Genomic DNA, 22482 nt, shown 5'->3' on the forward strand with positions numbered 1-22482 from the left:
TTGTTTGTTTTTAAAACATAAGCGATTCCTCCAAAATGTAGTTTTATTTCAAACAAAACGATAATTCGGTAATGGAATGAAGGAAGTAATGAATGTCAAATGGAAATAAGGATGGACGTAGTTAAGCAACTGCATGTTTGGTAATTGTGGCGTAGTGACGAGTTGAAGAAGGCAGGTGTATTGCAGGTTTTGATTTACTAGTCTTATATTTTTTTTACTTACCGGAATGTGTTTTGGGGAGGGTGGTCTGGACTGACCGGATGGACATCTTCAGAGGGGGGCTTTGAAGGAAATGTGGCGCTTTAACCGACAAACAATAGTGCTCTTGAAAATCGCATGACCTCAAGTCATATTTGTACCATCTCTGTTAAGCCACGAGAGAAAGAGGGGCTACGTAAATGGTTCCATTTTTTTTAACAACCTCACAAGGCCGAGAACCCGTGACTGAATAATTGCCGAATCTGCGCTGCTGGCTTCACTCCCAAGTGGTCCATTTGCAGGTAAGCTCACTGAGAATGTGCCTTGCCGTCAGCTAGCCATAGCTAGCTAACTAGCGTAGCATCGACCGCTAGCAACAAAAGCGGCACGAGTTCCCCGGCAACTGACGAGCAAAATATTCCCTCTCTTTGTTTTCAATATTTTGTCAAACACACACACACACACAAAGAAACTCCGAACATGCTCACTCACTCGAATAGTGGCTACTTTTCGGGGCTTGTACTTTGAGGGGTAAATGCTACACATGAAACGTAAAGTGCAGGGCTCGTGTCCGCTACTCGTTTGTCTTTGAAACGCTTCCAAGGAACCCAGTTAATATTTCATGAAAATAAAAGTAATGTAAGCTCATTGCTTTTGAAAAAAATATTATTATTATTATTTTAAACTGTGAGTTCACAGGACTGGTGTGTGACGTCCCGGGCACATGGGTCACACTTAACGATCACCGTATGATCGGTATGCTAGTAGCTGGTGGCGTTGTATGGAGGCTGTACTGCGATAAGACGACTCAACACCGGAGCGCTTCTTTTACACAAGCAAATTGTGAGTGTAAAAACTTTGTAAGAGTGTATCTCTGCTGACGTTAAACCCGCATTACCATGTTTCAATCTAATTCCAAGACAACTAGAGCTGTCGTTTGAGAGAGGGAGCTGTGCAAATAACATGTAATGATTTGACATGAATCATCTAGTTGATGTGACGGTTTAATAATGCTTGTTGCCAGTACTGCGCAGTAGAACCACTGCAGTACATTCGAATGCCTCTAATTTAAAGCAGGTTTCATAATTGGACCAAGATTTCTGGGGAAATTATGCCACCAAAATTGAATATATAATCCAAGGATTAACTGCATGTTTTTATGTTAATTTTATTCCTGGGTCAGTTACATCTGGGGTAGATGTAATTTCAAATATGTATTACTAATTTATGTTTATATCTAATTATTAACCCCATTAACCATTTGATTGTACATACAGTATCTGTTGATAACACTTTTAAAGCCAATCCAAAGACATTTCATAGCGAAAAACTACTTTAAAGTGGGTCAATTTAACAGGAGGGTGAACAAAAGGGGCGGCACAGTGGGCGACTGGTAAGAGCATCAGCCTCACAGTTCTGAGGACCCGGGTTCAATCACCGGCCCCGTCTGTGTGGCGTTTGCATGTTCTCCCCATCCCTGCGTGGGTTTTCTCCGGGCACTCCGGTTTCCTCCCACATCCCAAAAACATGCATCGTAGGTTAATTGAAGTCTCTAAATTGCCCGTAGGTGTGAATGTGAGTGCGAATGGTTGTTTGTTTATATGTGCCCTGCGATTGGCTGGCAACCAGTTCAGGGTGTACCCCGCCTCCTGCCCGATGACAGCTGGGATAGGCTCCATCGCACCCGCGACCTTTGTGAGGAGAAGCGGCTCAGAAAATGGATGGATGGATGGTTAACAAAGGATGTGAATCACCTTTGTGGTTATTTTTACTCGTGATCAGAATCAGAATCATCTTTATTTGCCAAGTATGTCCAAAACACACAAGGAATTTGTCTCCGGTAGTTGGAGCCGCTCTAGTACAACAGACAGTCAATTTACAGAACACTGATCTAATCAGTAGTAGTTGTTTCCACTCTGACATTTTGTTGTGACTTAAGACATTGCGTGTAGAGTAAATACAGGGTTTATGATGGCAACAGTTGCCAAATCCTGATCAAATGGAGGTCAACCATGATATGTAGATAGCTATAGGTATAGATATACACCATTGTTTCCCAAACATTTCTTGAGCCAAGGTACACGTTTTATATATTTTACATTAGAAAATCTCACGGAATCACCAATAACAAATGTCAGATACACCGGTTTATTGCCATCAAGTGGAACAGCATTTATTTGTTCTGCTTGCCACTATACATCGCTTGCGCAACAATGAATAAAGATGCATTATTTATCATAAATAAAGTTTGGGCCAATTAAGTGAAATGGGCTAATTTTCATGCCACATTGGGTGTTCTGACATTGAACACAACTTTGTATACTTCCGAGAGTTAGGGATGCCCATTGACCATTGTAAAACCACTTCCTACTAGGGCTGGGCGATTCATCGAAATGTAATCGTGATTTCGATTTTGACTTCTAACGATCATAAAAACGTTATCATTGAAGAAAAACAATTCATGTGGAGCGGCAATAGGTTGTGTATGCAAGTTCCTGCGTTGTAAACACACCCTGTGTTGCCTGCCCTCCCTGAGCGTGCTTTAAGGTGTTTATTGACACCCCAGTTGGAGTTTACTGTAAAACTGAATGCACAATAAAAATAATTACTCACATTGGAAATCCAAATACAAGATACATCGTAATAGAACTCGTCATCTTATGCGATCAGTCAATGGGAAACCCTATTGGCGGGCTAGCTAACATAAGTATTAGATCACGGGAGGGATTTATGGTGGCCGACTGGTGAGAGCGTCAGCCTCACAGTTCTGCGGACCAGGGTTCAATCCACGGCCACGCCTGTGTGGACTTTGCATGTTCTCCCCGTGCCTGCGTGGGTTTTCTCCGGGCACTCCGGTTTCCTCCCACATCCCAAAAACATGCATGAATTGGAGACTCTAAATTGCCCGTAGGTGTGAATGTGAGTGCGAATGGTTGTTTGTTTGTATGTGCCCTGCGATTGGCTGGCAACCAGTCCAGGGTGTACCCCGCCTCCTGCCCGATGATAGCTGGGATAGGCTCCAGCACGCCCGCAACCCTAGTGAGGAGAGGTGGCTCAGAAAATGGATGAATGGATGGATGAATCAATGAATAATCATTTGTATTAATCATGATTTCACTATCAGTCAAAATAATCATGATCATTACTTTTTCCATAATCGCCCGGCCCTACTTCCCACTTTTGGACTGTAGTTCTGAACTTAAATGGAAGCATGTTGATGTATTTTACAGCTCAAGGTGTGTTCTTGTCAACTAGATAGTATCTGTTTGTGGTTTCAAAGTCCTATGGGATTAGCTGATAAGATGTTTAGGTATTCAGGTTCTAACATGGATGGAGATCTCTCACAGGACTTACATATACTGCAGTATAATGTGCTAATAAACTTTTGTCTTCTCGTCACGTCGTGACATTTATTTGTAGGGTTGTATTAATTTTAAGATCATTTTAGAGGCAAATTAACTAAGAACATGCAAACTCCACATAGGCGGGGCCGGGGATTGAACCCCAGTCCTCAGAACTGTGAGGCAGACGCTCTAACCGGTCGTACACCGTGCCGCGTACAGTAGAAATCATGAAAAATTAATTAATGTATGTCTGATAAAATTTTATATGTGGTTTCACAAAAATATGGTTGCAAGGTAATTAGTGAATGGTAGTAATTAGTATAAGATAGTTGGTGCTTAACCAATAAAAAAAAATAAGCCTCTGTTTTTATTGTATAAAAGTTAGAAATAAAGCAACAAAGTAGTAGATAACTAGTCTTGGATTTGTTTTTAAATACTACTTTTTAATGTTACTGCACTGAACAGTTTTTATGTGGTGACAATTTATTACATGATAACGCTACGACAGTTTTATGGAATACTGACAAGATTCCACATTTCTATTAAGGACAGCCACTACGACCAATCAGGCTGGGCGATTATGAAAACAATGATGATTATTTTTATTGATGGTGAAATCACAATTAAGAAACAGTTATTCATTAATTATAAACAACCAGCAAATAAATTAGTAACAGGTAAAATAATATATTTAAAACAAAATTAGCAATAGAAAAAAAAAACTGCTGCTTCTGCTGTGCGCATCTTGGCTCTTAAAAGCAGTGTGGGGCATGCACAGAGATACACTCTTACATTAAGATAACATTAGACAAAGAAAGTCAAGTTACCTGTCTGTGTGTTACTACAGCGTTTGTGTGTGAATATTCGTATTTGATGGTAAATCGCTCCCGTAAGCATTATTAGGATTCCCACACAGTTTCTAGACAGGACACGCCCCACTGCAACATGATTGGGTCCTGCGTCGCGGGAAGGGCAGGCTGCGTTGATGTAATGAGATGACTATCCCAACCATGCATCACATTTGTTCAAATTAAAAAAGAAATAAGTTTGTTATGGTTAGGTTTAGGGCTAGGGTTGGGGCTTAAGGCGGTTTAGGGTGGGTTAGGGTTTGTGGGAAACATGTTCACGCCGCCACACTTAAGTCACAAACTTATTTTCCTGTCTGGAAGCAGTAGGGCGTGTTATACACGGATACATCAGCCAATCATAGTGCATCGGTGCGTGTCATGGAGCCAGTAATATTGGAGCAGGGCGTGTCCTGGCGAGAAACTATATGGGAATCCTAATAACGCCGTAACTTCTAATGCAAATTTTTGTTAGCCAGTCAATAGGATTTTCATTCTGTATGAGCATTAAGATGATGATTTGCGTGAATGAAGCTAAAATGAAGTATCTGTTGTATATAAATATACAATGTGTGTAATTATTTTTGCTGTGGAATTGTGGGAAGCTGAAATCGATATCACGATTACGTTTTGATTAATCTCCCAGCCCTAACGACCACCTTCATAATTTTGTAGATGCTTCCAGGTAGTGTGAGACAACGACCAATAGCAAGCTAGGATGACAAACTCTACCAGGCAGCGGATTGTCCCCACCCTGTTGGTTAATGGTAATGTAATGCGACATATCCAGGATGCCTGGATGCCTGTCGCTTGCTAATCGTCACTAATCTAATCCATTGGATTACAGAATGAGAATACAGTCAGCCGGTTTTTACGGGACGTCTGCCTACCTCCTACCTTTCATCCATTAGTTGAATCTCCTCACAGTCTATTGACTACTAGGTATTTGTTTGTTTGGTTTTCTGCTCGCTCTCATTGGGAATCAAAGTTCTGTTGTTTTTTCCCGTGGGGCTTCCTTGGTCGCCAGTAAATACTTGCTGATCAGGCAGTTCCTCCAACAGAAGGTGTTCTTGCTGTCATAATCTCGTTCCTTCAGTGGGTTTATGATGGCTATGGCACAGGGCAGCCTGTGACGAACAGTTGCTCACTCATAGCATTTTTATTTTGGCACTCATTTGGGGTTTCACCATCCGCCAAAATGCTGAACCAGAGTGCTGTGATGATCTTCACCGGGATTTGTGGGGCGTTGGTGCTCATGGCAATGGCCTACTATGTCTACTGGTGAGTAAAACGGACAATATGGCTACTGGAAACTGGAGAATACAACGGGTACTACCAAATTTATGAGAACTTGTAACAGATCAACTGAAATCTTGTTTCAAATGCCATGCAAAACAGAGTATGTATGCTATTGACTAGAACTTTAATAGATTGAAGTGCTTTCCGTCTAAAGAGGAGGAGAGTAGATAAAGTGTTACGGTTCACATCAACAAGTACCTGTAAAAGAATGATGACAGTTTGTTGGTAATGGACAAACAGCTGTCCAGCCCTAAGCAGCTTTAACCCGGTCAGTGACTAATCGTTCCTTCAAGTTTAGTTGGTTCAAGGAGTGAAACGTGTACCAATGAACCGAGATACAATTCCAGAAGGTTTACCGTTTCAAGTTTGGATTATCATCACTGCAGTATTTAGCTTGCTCCATCTGGTGCGCTAACAAACAGAAAGATGACACAAAGTGCATATAAAGAAGATGCGGAAGAGGACGCAAAGAACAATGTCAGACGCATATTCTTTGGTGCTCCAAAATCATGAAGAAACCCAGATAATTGTGATAATTTTTCAGCTACTTGTGATCACAACCAAGAAATGGTGCACTGTTTTGATAGTCTGTTGATAGTTAAATATACAGTGTCACTAATGGACCTTCTGTATCCCATCACATAATGGTGGCATTGCAAAGTTTTGTGGAACAAAGTAAAATGGAGGGGAAAGGTGCAGTGGACAGTATTGTGAATGTCTGGGTAAACGAGGCTAAAGACATAAGTGACTCAAAACAAGCAGGACTACTGGTCTTGGCCACGGAGTGTTTGCTTTCAACCTTGTTCTCATGCAGCATGTCTCTCCATTTTTTTAATTTGACTGTGGATAGATTCATTTTGCAGTGTGTGTCTGTTTTAAGAGGCCCTATATGTTCACTAAATTTGTGTTAAACAACAGTTAGGCATTATGAGTTGCTGCCTCTGTTTTGTCTTGACAGTTGATGTGTGTACAGAGTACAACGATGTGAGGTAAGGAGAAAAGCGTGTCAAGAGGAAATAAAAACAAAGGTCTTGGCAAATGTGGAAATCTTTCTCTCACTGGAAGTTGCCCTCACAAATATTTGAATTCCAATAGTGTCAATGTAGTTGTAAGAGGTTGCGAATACAAACTTGTTAAAAATACATCTTGTGCGTATGACAGTACTATCTATTTTAGATATATTGAATGTCTTGTCGTGTAATGTAAAGTAAAATAATTTTTAGTTCTCAAAATGTTAGGTTAGAACGTGCTAAAAGTTACACAACACAGATAACGATAGGATTCTATGATTATTTCTCTTTTTTTTTTTTTTTTTTTTTTTTGTCCTGTTCGGCTGTTAGATCAAGCAGAATGAAAAATCTGTATCCCTTTTATGCCGAAACAGTTTACTGTGTCACAGTGGTGTTTTTAAAACTTCCGCTGTGGTATTATAATTGAAGTTTATTGAGAATCAGACTTCATCAGTCGAACAGAACAAACTTTCTAGAAGGGAGAGAGAAACAAAGACAAAAGACAAAGCACTAATTGTAAACGGGATGAGTGAAGTAATTCATTAGATTATCTACAACAATGAAACGTTAAATATGAGTGTTGCATGGGGCTGTAGTGCTACATACACCTGTGAGGGAAGGAAAGGACAAGATAGAACAGGACAAGGACAGGAGAAGAAGCATGTAGGACCAGGGTCGTGAACCCGGCTGTACAACTGAAGTGTGGTGGCATTAATTATGTCAATTATAAAAGTGTACAGGACGAGAGTATAAATGAGGGGATACACAAGCGATTTGCATATTCATGAGTTATTTGTTGCAGTAAGGGGTGTGTGCCTGCGGATACATGCAAGTGAATTGATGCCGTTTTACATGCACAAAGACTGACAGAAGTGTCATGTAATTGCTGTGGCCGCACCGCGGCGGCTGAGGACCCCACCCAATCAATCGAGGGGCGGGATCAGGCCTAGGGGTCCACCGAGAGCAGCCCGGCGGACGGGACACGACCCACACCGAGGTACCCAGGGCGGTCCGCTAGCCCCACCGAGGCGCCCCGACAACCGGCCACCCAGCGGGGGCCGCAGGGACCCAATGACACCACCCCACCCCGCCCACCACCCCACACACCCTGCCACCCTCCACCCCCAGGAGAGCCAAACGCCCCCCTCCCCCAACCCGCAGGGCCTGCGATGCAGCCAATCCCCGCCAAGCCCGAGGGCGGGAGAGTGTCCCTTGTTTGTTGGAAAGGAGGGCGGATTTAAAATCCAGGGGGGCAGGCAGGGCGGAAGGGCAGGGCGCACGAACTGGGCAACAGCACGGACGTATTGAAACCCAATGCGACACCCACACCATCCCGATCCCATACCAGTCCGCCAGGAACCCTTTGAAATGTGTATGTGCCCAGATGTGATTAGCGAGAAATATATACAGTGAATGGTGTGAGTGTGTGCAAAGTGAGTGATTAAGAGGCATGACTCCCGCAGGTCGGGCCCATTAGGCCGGACAACCACCGACGAAGAAGGCAATCCCACCCAGACCCGCAGCACCAACCCCGGCCCCCCACACCACCGCCAGCACCTACTACCCGCCCTTGAGCATGGGAGGTGCACCCCCTCCCCCAAACCAGGCAGGGAAAATAACCCCATAGCAGGCCCCACAGCCCGCAGGGGACCGCCCGGCTCCCCCACGGGAAGAGGAACAGGCGACCGTGGCGGGACGCAAGGAACGGAGAGAAGAGGAGGAAGCAGGCCAGAGGAGCGACAAGGGGGCCCCACCGCCCCCACCAATAGCCAGAGCGGGGCACCCAGGCGGGTGCCAGCCGGCACCGCCCCAGCACCCACGGAACATGGGCGAGTCACCATCACACCACCATTACTTCCCAGGAGGTCACCCCAGTGGTTCCCCCCCACCCTCGAGATCATGAAGGAGTCAAAAATAGTCCCGCCCCCGCAGACTCTGGAACAGCAAACACAGGGACAAGAGGAGGAGATCCCCACAGCATGCATGTGTCTTTTCACCATGCAAACCGATCTAAAATGTGTGAAAATAAATAGAATAATAATAAAACAACAACAACCTCGACAACAAAGAAAATAAAATTCCATTGTTTACTTTCACACTTATGAAAATAGTCTTGCTAATGGCAGATGGCACCCTCCTCAGGCAAAGGAATCAAGACTCTAGAATTAGCATGTTGAGGTAAGGTGACCAGCTATCTACGTATATGTGTAATGGATTTTTTTCGTTCTGCTGATATTTTTTCTCACGCAATATATTCTATGATGAGATTTAGCCACTGATTGATGTTAATAGCTTGTTTGTTTTTCCAGTTTAATAGAAATGTTTTCTTAGCGGTAGCTAACGCGACAAGTAATGGTTGTGAATATTTATTAGGGAGGTCAATTATGCTTAAGTCGGCCAAGTTTGCACAATCTTGGGGAAAGTGGAATCCTGCAGTCTAAAATATACGAGTGTTTTTGTATAACCAAAGACCAAAAGCATTGAATTGATGTATATTCGCATATAGCATGAAAATAGGTGTCTGGGGTATTTTTGGTGCATTGCACGCATATATTAGATGGAGAGAAGCCCATTTTATGCATAGTGTAATGAGTAAAGTGTGTTCTATGAAGCACTTTATATTGTATAAGCTGTAGATTTGTGTTTTATTGTCATTCTAAACGTATTGTTACAAATCTGGATCCAGTAGCTACGGTCAGCAGACATGGAGAGGTTTCTAGTCTGTTTTTATGTTAAAGGTCTAAAGGTATGGAGTCCTTGCAATGGACAGTTTATAATGGACACCCCCCTGCTCTTGCAGACCTACTTTTCCAAACATTTTGAAAAGTAGATTCCTAGTAAGTTGACATTTCCAAACCCTGCCAATTACACAACAGACACCACTAGTGACTTAAGTCCTCCCTTTTCGCACAAAGGTCATTACGCCAACAGAGATCGGATGTTTGGACTTGATGACATCAATTGACTTGCGACACAGCTAGTCATGTGTGACAGTATTTTATCATTCTAACTCCTGGATACATTCTGTCTATTGGCCATGGAGACTGAGCTGAGGTACTGTAGCTGTCGCATGTCTTTTAATTGATTAGCATGTGTATTGCCTTGTTGCACTAGCTTGATTGTTCCTTACATACTGTCTACACATTTTATTTTTTTAAATCTAAAATATAGATTTTCTTTACTAGATTTTCATTATTGTGTACACATTTTTGCAACATTAAATGAATTTGTTATATACTTGACTTTTATTTGTGCAAATATCATGAGTACCATAGAAAATACTGACTCTGAAAGGAGAGTTTTCTTACAAATGCGTTGGGGTGTACTCGTGTTCAGCACTGTATTGCGTGGCGATGCGTTTCTTTCTCGGTGTTAAATGATTTAATGCAAAGTTGGAACCTTTTTGTGTCAGTTTGGTCATTTACATTAAAGTGGGGAAAGGATGCTTTAAAAAAGGAGGAGGAGGCAAATACTTTTTCTATACGGTTGTGGCAGTCGACTATATCCAATTATCCATCCACCTAAACAGATGTAATTACCAGCCATTTTTACAATGCACATACTTCATGTTATAATAGCCCTGTGGGAACTGATATGTGATTCGACTGGAAGTGATGTGTTCGAACCCTGCTGTCAAATGTACTCTGATGGCAGGTGTGGACGCGATGCACTCAGATGTCCACGTTTGATCCGATCGCAACGTGCCCACGGTAACATAAGACGTCCTTTCAAACACAACTGCCATCAGGCACCTGGCTTTATGACAGCACTCTGAACAGAATTAGCAACTCTGAGTGACTGTTTTCATGCCATGTGCAGTCGGAATGCAGAGATGAGAATGATGTCACCCCTCCGCCGGGTTGTTTTTAAAATCATAAATTGGCTGTTAATCTTTATTATCACTATGATTGTCACTATTCTGTGGTACTGTATAATATCTTAATAAACTTGCTCAAGTGTGACCTATTAAAACTGATTAATGACTGTGTGTCGTTGCCACTGCTTGAGTTCAGTTTTATTTTTATTTTTTTGACATCTTTTTTACTATCCATCTGTCTATTTCCATAGTGCTTGTCGTCATGAAGGTTGTAGGTATTCAGTCTCCAGTTTCTGACCAAGAACTGCTACAGTGGTCTTTCCATTACATAGCATTACAGTATCTCCTGTTATCTCTGGAGTGCTTTTGGTGTTTTTGGAGCTTTTCTGCCAACAACTGCAGTGGTACATTTGTCACTGTAGACCAACAGCTATTATAGGACGTCTCCAGGTCCTTGTTGTGTCCCTGAAATGTGGAAATTGAATGCACTTGTGAATGCAGTCGGTAGGCTGGGCCATTATCAGCAAAATGTATGTCAAATTTAGTGTCTAGGAGGGGAGTGTAGAGCAGGACATCATCTTGAATAGGAGAAGCAGGAAATAGCCTAGGCAGGCCATTAGAGGCTGCTTTTGTTTTGTCAGCATTTTTGGTAGGATATAGTCCATACGTAAATGATAAATGAAAGAGACTTCCTTGATGAGGTGTCCTCTATCTGAAAATTACAAGCTATAGATGTTTTTGTTCACTTTTTTTTAAGCCTTTTTGCATTTCAGCTCCCTTCTTTATCATTAATTAAATCTCTGGTTTCAGGACTGTAGTATTGGCCGAAGGACCGTGCAAACGAGGCTTATAAAAAGGATACCATAGTGGTAAGGAAATGACTTTATTTTCTGTCATTGATTGTAATTTTTCTTTAATTGCTTTTTCTGCTACTGTGGCTTCTGATCCTTGTGTGTGTTTCGTCCCTCAGGTTGGTCATCGTGTGTAGAGTGGAGCCTCATCAGCTCCCTTGGCTTCTCAAGCATGGCTCTCCTGGCCTACATCAAGAGCCTGTTCATACTTCAATTGTTGATGGGCTTTGTATTTGTTGTGAGCGGCCTCATCATAAACTTCATCCAGCTGTGCACGTGCGTCATCTGGCCATTCAACAAGCAGCTCTATCGCAGAATCAACTGCCGCCTCGCGTACTCTCTCTGGAGCCGTAAGTAGAATAAATTCCGGTGAGCCAATGAGTGTTTTGTCCCCTGTGAATCCTTCAGGCGCTCACATTGTACGATCTCAAAGGAAACTTATTTTAACGGTTCAACTGAACTGAATTGAATTGATGGTTTCCTGCTTGATCCTCCAATGTTAACAAGCTTATTTACTGAGCGAGTTATGTTTGTAGTTATTGTTTGCTGGCTATTGAGCTTATCAAGGGAACTGAGACTTTTGAGTTGTACCAGCGAGATCGATTGAGCAATCGCAGGGCACGTATAGACAAAGAACCATTCACAATCACATCCACACCTATAGACAATTTGGAGTCTTCAGTGAACATAAAATGCATGTTTTTGGAATGTGGGAGGAAGCTGGAGTACCAGGAGAAGATCCACGCAAGTACGGGGACAACATGCAAACTCCACACTGGAAGGGATTTATTGTGCTACCAGAATCAGTTTTAAATGCTCTCAAATACTTTTTATTCAATGTTTTGTATTCAGTGTTTATTCACGTACCCACTTATGATTGTTGAGCATCATAATCTTCTACTTCCAGCCTTTGCGGGTAAAGCTTTAGCATTCTCTGAAGCATTCGCTAAATCAAGCTTTTATTCATGCTGAGTTTCATTGCAGCCCTCCCGATAGACTTTCACTCTCTTTTCGCAAACGCCTGCTCGAGGAGCTTGGTGTTTTCATTTGTAGTGGTAGTAGCAGGCCTTCCGCTGCGTGCTTTGTCGAGAACAGATCCTGTTTCGAGAAACTTGCCATGGATAACATAAATTGTATTAAACGTTGGAGCAGTGTGACAGCCATAAAGCTTCTCAAACTGGTGTTGGAACGGCAATCAGGGACAGAAAAACTTCTTGCCAGGTGACAATTTTGCAACGCTGCTCCTATGTGAATTGGCGAGCCAGGTGCAAGCTGTTGAATGCTGATGGCCTCACGTCCGTTTGAATGAAACAAAATACAAAAAAAATGAAGTGTATAGGGACTTCAGTTGGTACACACTATAATAAGCAAAAAAGTATAAGTAATCGATTCCAAACCTAGGCATCATTGTGACACCTTGCATCTGACAGACATTGTAAATGATAAAGTGTGTTGTTGTTTCTGGACAGAGCTGGTGATGCTGCTGGAGTGGTGGTCCGGCACAGAATGCACCTTGTACACGGATCAGGCTACGGTGGACAAATTTGGCAAAGAACATGTCATCATCATTCTCAACCACAACTATGAGATTGACTTCCTGTGTGGCTGGACCATGTGTGAAAGATACGGTGTCCTGGGGGTCAGCTGAATTTAAAACAAATAAAAAATAAAAAAGGCTGTAATTGTGTACATTTAAAGATGTACCAATGAACTGATGACTTTTTTTTTTTTATTTTTTATTTTTTTTTTAATTACCATTGAATTCCTGTTGCCTCTGTTTCCCTTTAGAGTTCAAAAGTCCTAGCCAAACATGAGCTGCTGAAGGTTCCACTAATTGGCTGGACCTGGTACTTCTTAGAAATAGTTTTTTGCAAGAGAAAGTGGGAGGAGGACCGCAAAACTGTCTTCAGTGGACTTGACAGGCTTAAAGACTATCCTGAACATATGTGGGTGAGTACAAGTCCAAATGCTATGGAAAAATGCTTTGACATTTTTGGTTTTGTGTCCTATTACTTCATTTCTGGTGTATTATCGCCATATCCTCTTACATTCCTCTTTTGTTGCTGGAATATTTGATGTGCTGAATGAACTAAGGTCTTCTCATTTACTAGATAACTTAAAGTTTTGCGAACCTTGACAAATATTGTTACTCTAAATGTAAATATGTAAATATAAATTTGAGCTCAAGCATGTTAGGTTAATGGAAGTGTATTGCTGCCACACCAAAAAAAAACAGTTCAGTATCACATTATAATGTGATACATTTCATGTTTTAATGTGATGAAGGTTACATTTTAACGTAATAAGTTATCAAGTTATAACATGACAAGTTTTACTTCCGCATTTGGTATAAAAAAGCAATTCCTTCCTGTTCAGGTCATTAGCGGAGGTATGTCTGTTTTCTTTTTGTGTCAAAGTCAAAGTTACTACTATACTTACTACTATAAATAAAGTTGTTGGGTTTCAAAGAATGTCCTCCAAGCAGCAGAATCTTCCCTTTGGCCCACTTTTCCTCCATTTATCTTGGCACCGGTATACAAATTAAACTGCTCCAGCTGTATTTAACATCTCACTGCAGGAGACTCACTTTCACTCACTCACTCTCTCTCTCACACACACACACCACGCACACACAAATATTCATACATACATAACATGCATGGCCACAATGCGTGTGAAAATATCCACTTTTCTTCCCCCAGTTCCTGCTTTATTGTGAAGGTACCCGCTTTACAGAGAAGAAGCACCAGATAAGCATGCAGGTTGCAGAGAGTAAAGGCCTGCCCAAGCTCAAATATCACCTTTTGCCACGTACTAAGGGGTTCACCACCACGCTGAAGTGTCTCAAGGGCACAGGTAGTGTAAAAATACACACACCATATGGTACGGAACTTATTTGAAACTCCTTCTTCCTTTGCATCTCTCTCCCCCCCCACCCCAGTGACCGCCGTTTATGATGTGACACTCAACTTCAAAGATAAGCAGACGCCGACTCTCCTGGGCATCGTCAATGGCAAGAAATACAAAGCTGACATGAGCATAAGGTGAGAACGCGAGACTGATACGAGCCACCGACTTGTCTGAAGACTACTCTCTGCATCACCGTGGCTCTTGTTCCTCACGGCCGTTTTGCTCTTGAACATAACCACTACACATTTTGCCCATGGCAACAAATAACAGTGGCAGCTATAAATAATATTGCCAATAGGATGTTGTGGTTGGGGCAGAATCTTGTCTAGTAACACAACAGACAGTTGCACCTCACACATGGAAGCCCTTTTGACAAAGAGAAATTCGCCTGACATGAATCAGTTCATGTAATGATAATTCCATAGCGTTTTAATGTCCTCTCCTTTAGCCGATGGATCCCCCTGGTGGTATAAGAGTGCTACAGCGCACACATTGTTTTCACATTTCATTTATTCAACCATCTATTTTCTATGGTACCTTGCCCACATTAGTGTCAGAGGTTATCTGCAGCCATTCCCAACTGACATTGGGCGAGAGGCAGATACACCCTGGATTGGTCAGCAGCCAATCATAGGGCACAGCGAGACAAACTCGCATTCACACCTAAGGACAATTTAGTCCTCAATGAACCTAACATTGAATGTGGGTGAATTTAAGCTCTAAAGAGCCTCCGATTTAACACATTCCATGTTATTTACAAGCACTTAATAATAAGCCAAAATTCCTTTACAACAGATTTCATTTTACCTGAAAATTGGAAGTAAACAGAAACAAATTAGTTTGCTGATTTGACAAATAACTGCAGATCTTTACCTTTTTTGTAATCATACAGTGGAATCTTTTTTTTTTCCTCAATAGGCGACATTCCAATGAATGAATCGGGTCCAGAGTCAAAGCATTGCCATAATAAAAGCTTGACAGACTATGTTTCATATCATATTTCAACATTATGGTTAAATTAGTAGCCTGGACAGGGACTAGTTATAACCTTTTGCTCTGGAGGGAGTCTCAGAAATTTACACCACAAAGCAAAACGTGGCTAATTTGCTGGTCGTCGCTTTTTTGACAAATATTTGCTTAGAGGGGTTGGAAAAGTTGCAAAGTTGGCAACATTGAGTTGCCCTCGTTATAATCACAATGCCCTTGCTCAGCCTCTAGTCGCCACGGTAACAAAAGACGTACTTGGAATTTGCAATAGGCTGAAGTTCAAGGTTAAAGTTGCAAATTGTATGACACAATTTGCACAATCAACATTGTCCCAGATTATCGTACTACTTGTCACTTTAAACTGCATACACTCCTTGAAGTCTCGGCGCCCTTTGCACAATGGTCATTGCGCCGGACTATTGCAATATTAGTCATTCGAACTGCTCTAAGTGCTAGAGGACTCTGCATCTTTTGCAGAATTGTCAAAAAATAATAATAAATGTACCAGCATTACCAGACAACTAGCAACCCTTTATTGCTCAGTGACTGTTTCTTTTTTGTCAGTCTTTATGTCTCAAAAGTATTCTCTGTCTGTTGTCGTACTTGAGCGGCTCCAAATACCGGAGACAAATTCCTTGTGTTTTTTTTGGACATACTTTACAAATAAAGATGATTCTGATTCTGACCTTTAGAACATTAAAACTGTGCATCTTTTTATGGACACAACTCATTTTAACATGAACATGAATGCGGCATTGGTTGCAGCAAAATCGACATCCAGTGTCTTCATCTAATAGTAGTAAAAGCCCCAATTTCTATTTCAATTGTGCTCTTTTGTTTCAGTATGTGCCTTTATGAAATTGGGATTGTAATTTTTGACCTTGTGCTTCCCTCTTGTAGACGCTTCCCAGTGGAAGAGATCCCAGATGATGAGGCCAAGTGTGCCAACTGGCTGCATAAGCTCTACCAGGAGAAGGTACGATTTCATTTTATTCTCATATGACGAGTGACGTCGTTCATGTTTCATCACTTGCTCAATGTGATTAAACATGAGTCTTTGAACAGGCAGTTGCTCAGTAATATCCTCCCCCCCCCCAGGATGCCTTACAGGAGACATACAGCAATCAAGGCAAATTCCCAGGGCCCACAATCATCCCTCCTCGTCGACCGTGGACGCTTCTCAACTTCCTATTCTGGGCCACGCTGCTGCTCTCACCACTTATCAATTTTGCGTACGGAGTGGCGGTCAGCGGCTCTCCACTTCTCATCATTGGCTTCATCATCTTCCTCATTATAGGTATGGCCATTGGTCATTAGTTATAATGTGGAATTTTCATGCCGTTTTATAGGACCCACCGATATGAGTTTTTGTAGACTGATTCTGATATTTGTCAGGGAAAAAAAGTCTGATAACTGATTAATCAGCCAATTAATTTTAAAATATATAATGAAGGAAGTAAGTTCTTTTTTTTAAATCCCTAAACGCGCACAACAACAAATATATGAAGCACAGGCACAATACTGGACTGTTTTACAATACTTTGTCTTTTACCATTTGTTTCACAGTACAACAGAGAGGAATTTTCAAGTACAAAAACCATACAAAAAGGCATTAACCAATGAATTTATCTTTAGATTGAGGCCATAAATGTATCCAGTATATAAACAACACTAATGGGCTTTATTTCCTGGCTAGCGCAAATCCCACGTGGCATAACTCTGTGAGTGGGTGAGCTAGTTAGTTGTTTTTGTTAGACTCTTTATTTCCTGTATTGTTGTTTGCTTGAATGTCATTATATTTGTCTTACGTTGTAATATGTCAGTGTTTTAAAAAAAAAAAAAAAAGCAAACTTTGTCTGATTTGAAAAGTGTTATCTGTCAATAAAATTGTTTTATATCTGTTTATCTCTCCATTTTATCTCCATTAAACAGTTGACATTTGTTTGTTTATTTTATGGCTTGTCCTCTCTTTCTCTCTCCAGCCTCCATTGCAATTCGCCGCCTGATCGGGGTCACCGAGGTCAAAAAGACGGGCTCCAGTTACGGCGACCAGGAGACCAAGAAACAAAACTAAAGGCGCGTCACTTCGGCCCGACTCCGCTATCCCTTCCACTGTCCAATCGGTCGCTAGGTCGGTGAGGAGACCCGGCTGTGAAACCATAATAGAGAGCAGTCTTAGACATACTAATGAGTAAGAGCACTGGAGGTCCACAAGACATGAGGAGGGGGGGGGGGGGGGTGCGGTACTGCATCTCAAGCCACCTAGTGACCCACTTTCCACAGTCAAACCCCGTTAATCCCGGCGATCTTAAACCTCTCACCTCCTAACCTACTTGCGGTCACATGGAAGACCGCGAACTTAGCCCGCGTCCTGCTTTGGACTACCTCCGCCCCAACTCCACTTCCTGTCTGTCGGCAATTAGGGAGTGGCAGCGTAGTCTTGGTCAGAAAAGGGCCCCCCTCCCCACATTTCACGCACCTATTTTCCTTCTTTAAAGCACCACTTCAACCACGGAAACCGTTCACCTTCAGCCATTGAGTCATGCACATAGATACAGAAATGTATGAACCGCCCCCAACCCGCACCTTAGTTTCTGGAGGCTTCCCCCAAGAAGTGCACTGCGTCATGTTGAGTTCAGAGGGACTCAAATCAAATAGAGTGTAGCGCTCGTTAACACTCCAATGTCACTTAGTCTCTTTTTAATGACTCTTGTGATCATGGCGACCTGACCCCCTTAACATCTTTTTGGGGGGTCCACGATAAGGGTTGTGCATGTGCGAGCTATCATGAATACCTGACATACAGCTCTGGATAAAATAAAGAGACACACACACACTTTTTGAGGGTATTTTGACCATTTTCTCTTCATGACAAGTTTGTATTTGGAGTTTGTTTGCTATGTCTGTAGTTTAGAGAATAAAACATAAATGTTCAGTCTACTCAAACATATACAGTGGTGCCTTGAAATATGAGTGAACCACCCTAGACGTTTTTTGAGATATGAGCTGCCATTGGCCTCCCCCCATTGACTTGCGACAAAAATTTTAGATACGAGCGCTGTATGATGGCATTGAACTCAACTCATTTCACAACAAGCAGCAGTTTGGCAGCTAGAAACAAATCTTCAAAAAAGAGACTTCAAGCTGTTTAATGTCACTCAGTTGAGGTTTAATGTCAAACGAAACCTAAAACAGAATTGCACATTTAAAACAACCACATAGCTTTGTCTTTGTCAAGTTTATTTAGTTTAATGCTAATAATGCAAAAACCCATAGAAAGGCTAACGAATCTCATCAGTGTTATGACCCTTTACGTAACAAGATATTTGAACACAACATAGTTGAGCATCACATATCGACACAATATAACAATCCTTACAGGCATATATTCTTATGCTTTTGCAAAGAAACTGAGTCAGTTGTGAAACTCTTCTTCATGTTTGTCTTTGTATGATACTGCCCCCAGGTATCCAAGGTGTGCAGAGCAGAAGGAGCAGCACAGTGTCATTTGAATTCAAGCAAAAATCTGACAAAAACAGTTTAATTTTGTACATTCTATTTATTTGTCATAACTGTATGTTTTTATACATTACAACAACAACAAAAAGCAACCCAAAAATTTGTTGGGGTTTTAGGAGCTTAGATACAAGCATTTTGAGTTTCGGAATGAAACTCGTATGTTAAGGCACCACTGTACCCACAGATAACAAAATCGTAGAAACTGATAATTTTGCAGTGATCTCTTAATTTTTCCCAGAGCTGTACTTCCTGCCCCCCGCCCCCACCAACATCATATTATTATTTTTGAATATAGACAACTCCCCTTGCCCCTCAAACACTGCAGCTTGTCAGATGGCAGCCACAACAGGTGAAGTCATGGGGGTGTTGTGCTGCCAGATTCCAGACAAAAAGTCACCAGCTGTTGCCTCGAAGCCTCACCCACGCAGCTGTTGACATAATATTTGGTGGCCACATATAGACTGTAGTAGTGATAAGTTAACCTTTGCCTTAAATCAAGCTTGCTCAGGCAAGGTGCCGGTGTCCTCCCTCCACCACTTCCGACCATGACAAAAAATGACTCACTGAACATTGCAACATGTCCTGCTAACCTGTCGTGAGTAACACGAAGCTGCTTAGACGTGGCAAACCAGGGAAATTAAGTACAGTAACCACATTTCACCGTTTGTTGTTCTTTTCCGAGTGAAATCCCAGCTGCTGCTGTACATAGTGTGCTAACTTTTCCCCAAGCACGTTACATATTCCGCTCACTTTCACGTCCCCCATGTAGCGTCCATCCAAACCTTTCTTTTGTTTCGTCCACCCTGCGTACTTCCTCTTGCGACAGAATTATCTCCACCTGTACAGATTTCTTGCCAGCCTTATAACTAGACACTGCTGTATCTGATTTATTTCTGTTGAATGACAAGTTGACTGAGCTCCTGGTTGCACTCACTGGCATACTTGTGAAAGCTGGTATACTTGTGAAAACTGGTAGACTTGTGAAAGCTGGTGTACGTTTGCATCCACTGGTATATTTGTTAAAACTGATATACCTCCAATCACTGGCATACTTGTGAAAACTGGTATACTCACACTCACTAGTATCCTGTGGAAACTTGGTATATTCACACTTACTGGTATACTTGTGAAAACAAGCTTACTTGTCCTGGCTGGTTTTCGTGTGAAAACCGGTGAGTGCACTCATGCAAACTGATATGCTCGTACTCACTGGTATATTTGTGACAGCTAGTATACTTGCGCTCACTGGCTTGTGAAAACTGGTATATCCGCACTCACTGGTATACTTGTGAAAACGAGTATACTTTTGAAAGACGGTATACTTGCACTCACTGGTATACTTGTACTCGCCTGTATAGAGTATTTGTGAAAACTGGTATACTTATGAAAAGCTTTAGTTGCTCATCTGGTCACCTTTTGCTTGAATCGAGCAGACTGGCCACAGTTTATGGTGCAATTCTATCACAAGAGAAGGGATGCAGGTATTTGACACTGGAATTTTTTAGTCAGTCAATGAAAATGACTTGGTTTTATTTTCTTCTGAAAACACTGACATATTAAAAAGAAAAATGAAAATCACTCATCCTCACGCGTTGTCATCCGCTTCTTGGTTTGTTTGTTTGTTTGTTTGTTTCCGAGGCTGTTTTTGGTTTTGTTTTGTTTTTTTTGGTCCGTCACCAACACCTCCTCACCTGTTATTAAAGACTTTAATCACCAAGCCCCTCTTTGTGCATTTCTTTGGAGTTTGTGTTTCTCTCAGAAATGCGGCCCAGCTCCTCCTCATCTCTTCCTTCGGCATCCACACATCTGACCATTCCTCCTTTATTGGATCAATAGTGTGACACAATGGCAAGCCTGTACATAAAAGAAATGAATGGTTTTTTTTTAATTATTATTTTATTTACTTGTGCCCTACTGCTCTTTTGGTAAAATGCCACATAAAGCTGTTTCCCCCATCTTTGGACGTCATGTGTATACTGTAAATGTGTTTATACTGTAAATCATAGTTTTAGAAATTTTCTCTCCAGTCGTTGATGTGGCAAAGGTAGACAAGAAATGATGTGAAATTGAGCTGGTCTCCAGGGTTGCACATAGGGAATATTTTACCAGGTTACAATGTGTGCGTATTTGTGCGCGTGTTGTAGCTGAAGCTCATCATTAGAAACACGTTGTGCAAGATTCCAAATTTGTAGCGGCGCCTCGGTTTCTTACTGTAGTTAATCTTGCATGCGGTCACTGAATCACTGTTACTCTGACTCAGGGACTTTTACAGGCCACGCAGCAGCTCTGCCATTAACTCTGAATCTGAAATAAATTAAGAGAGGAAAAAAAAGGCTTTTTATTTTATTTATTTTTTAAAGAATAATTGTGTTGCTTTTTGTTACTCGTATCCCAAGGTATCGCCATACTCCACGTCCAGATGGTCGGTATTTGACGAACAAGTATCCTTTATGTATTTTTTGCTTTGAAAATGAAACTGATTTCATTCATTTCCAATATCAACCCGTTTTGGAGCAACTGGTACAGAAGCGGGTCGTCTGCGTGCTCGCATCCGAAGATGCGCTGTGCTGTGGGCAGGAGTGGGTAGGAACGCGTTACATTTACTCACGTAACATTTTGGATAAATTGTACTTGTCAGAGTAGTTTTAAAAAAGCATATTTCCTACTCTTACTCGAGTATTTATGTTAAGAAGAAATAGTAATTTTACTCCGTTACAATCATTTATCAATAATTGCGTGCGCAATGTAGAATTCCGTTTTCGACTTCCGCATCGGGCGCCGTTGCTCCAATCCACCGCGATTATCACGGTGACGTTCGACTCAAATTCGCCAATCAAACGACACAAGAAAGTCACATGTCCTCACAAAGTCTTCCATTGGAGCTTCGCGGGCCAATCAGTGAATCGTGACAGCCGCGCGCGACCCGTGTTTACATTACAGACTACGAAAAACAACAGCTTGCACATGGCACAGTAGTTTTGTCACTGCCCAAACTTGGATAGTCAGCCCAATTCTGTGTTGATAAAACACCTTGTGGTAAATTGCAGACGTTTTTGATGTTGTTTTGACTGTTTTTATGGTCACAAATAACTGTAAAACAAGCATCTTGTTTTCTCCCTCTCTCACACGCACACGTTATCAACAAGTCTGGTCAGCAAACAGCTACTTAAGACAGTCATTTTCAGTGGATGAAGCAAATAATGCATGCGTTGTTGTTGTTCCATTTAAAAATTCAAATGGTGGCAAGTGCGTGTGGACTCCCATTGAACATGAGTTTGAATGTGATCTGTTACTCCTGAACACAGCCACGTGCCAGTTCTGATAGGAAGTGTATCCTTGTGCAACCATATTTATTTTAATATATTTTATTTAAACTTTATTTAACCCGGTAAAAGACCAGTTAAAGCACATCTCTTTTGCAATGGTGACCTTGCCAAGAAGGCAGCAAGTTAAACGTCAAGTCCAAGTCAATCACACTCGTTTATTTCAGTTGTTTATTTTTACCTCCCCTCTCAAAAAGAAAACAAAATCAGTTGAGTTGTCCAAATTCTAGGAAACATTAATGGTGGAAAAAGTTTTAAAATGATTGATCAGAATCAGAATCGTCTTTATTTTCCTGAAATCTGCCTGGTGAGCCTACAGTATTGTGCTGTTTAACAAGTGGGAACAATATGGTATAAGACTATTTGTTGGAGCTGAATT

The 22482-nt window shown here is 41.7% G+C and overlaps 1 protein-coding gene across 4 annotated transcripts; it reads left to right on the forward strand.

The window, feature by feature from the left end:
• Positions 1-122: 122 nt before the first annotated feature.
• Positions 123-21112, forward strand: agpat3 (1-acylglycerol-3-phosphate O-acyltransferase 3). 4 transcript variants are annotated; one of them, XM_061691648.1, is made up of 11 exons: positions 4700-5668; positions 8160-9750; positions 11324-11382; positions 11484-11714; positions 12834-13003; positions 13153-13314; positions 14067-14220; positions 14306-14408; positions 16162-16237; positions 16360-16558; positions 17244-21112. In XM_061691648.1, the coding sequence occupies exons 4-11, from the start codon at positions 11537-11539 to the stop codon at positions 17333-17335; spliced, it is 1134 nt and encodes a 377-aa protein (XP_061547632.1). In that variant the 5' UTR covers positions 4700-5668; positions 8160-9750; positions 11324-11382; positions 11484-11536; the 3' UTR covers positions 17336-21112. The 4 variants fall into 4 exon arrangements, with proteins under 4 accessions (XP_061547630.1, XP_061547633.1, XP_061547632.1 ...); XM_061691646.1 differs by lacking the exons at positions 4700-5668; positions 8160-9750 and adding an exon at positions 123-500; XM_061691649.1 differs by lacking the exons at positions 4700-5668; positions 8160-9750 and adding an exon at positions 918-1041.
• Positions 21113-22482: the final 1370 nt, after the last annotated feature.

Source organism: Phycodurus eques, chromosome 12, assembly GCF_024500275.1.
Source record: "Phycodurus eques isolate BA_2022a chromosome 12, UOR_Pequ_1.1, whole genome shotgun sequence".
NCBI classification, from domain to species: Eukaryota; Metazoa; Chordata; class Actinopteri; order Syngnathiformes; family Syngnathidae; genus Phycodurus; species Phycodurus eques.

Bases quoted from the DNA above. Each gene is read 5' to 3' on its own strand.
- agpat3 (XM_061691646.1), top strand. From the start codon at position 11,537: ATGGCTCTCCTGGCCTACATCAAGAGCCTGTTCATACTTCAATTGTTG. The intron at 14,409-16,161 runs GTGAGAACGCGA...TCCCTCTTGTAG, and splicing joins AAAGCTGACATGAGCATAAG to ACGCTTCCCAGTGGAAGAGA. The intron at 16,559-17,243 runs GTATGGCCATTG...TTCTCTCTCCAG, and splicing joins CATCATCTTCCTCATTATAG to CCTCCATTGCAATTCGCCGC.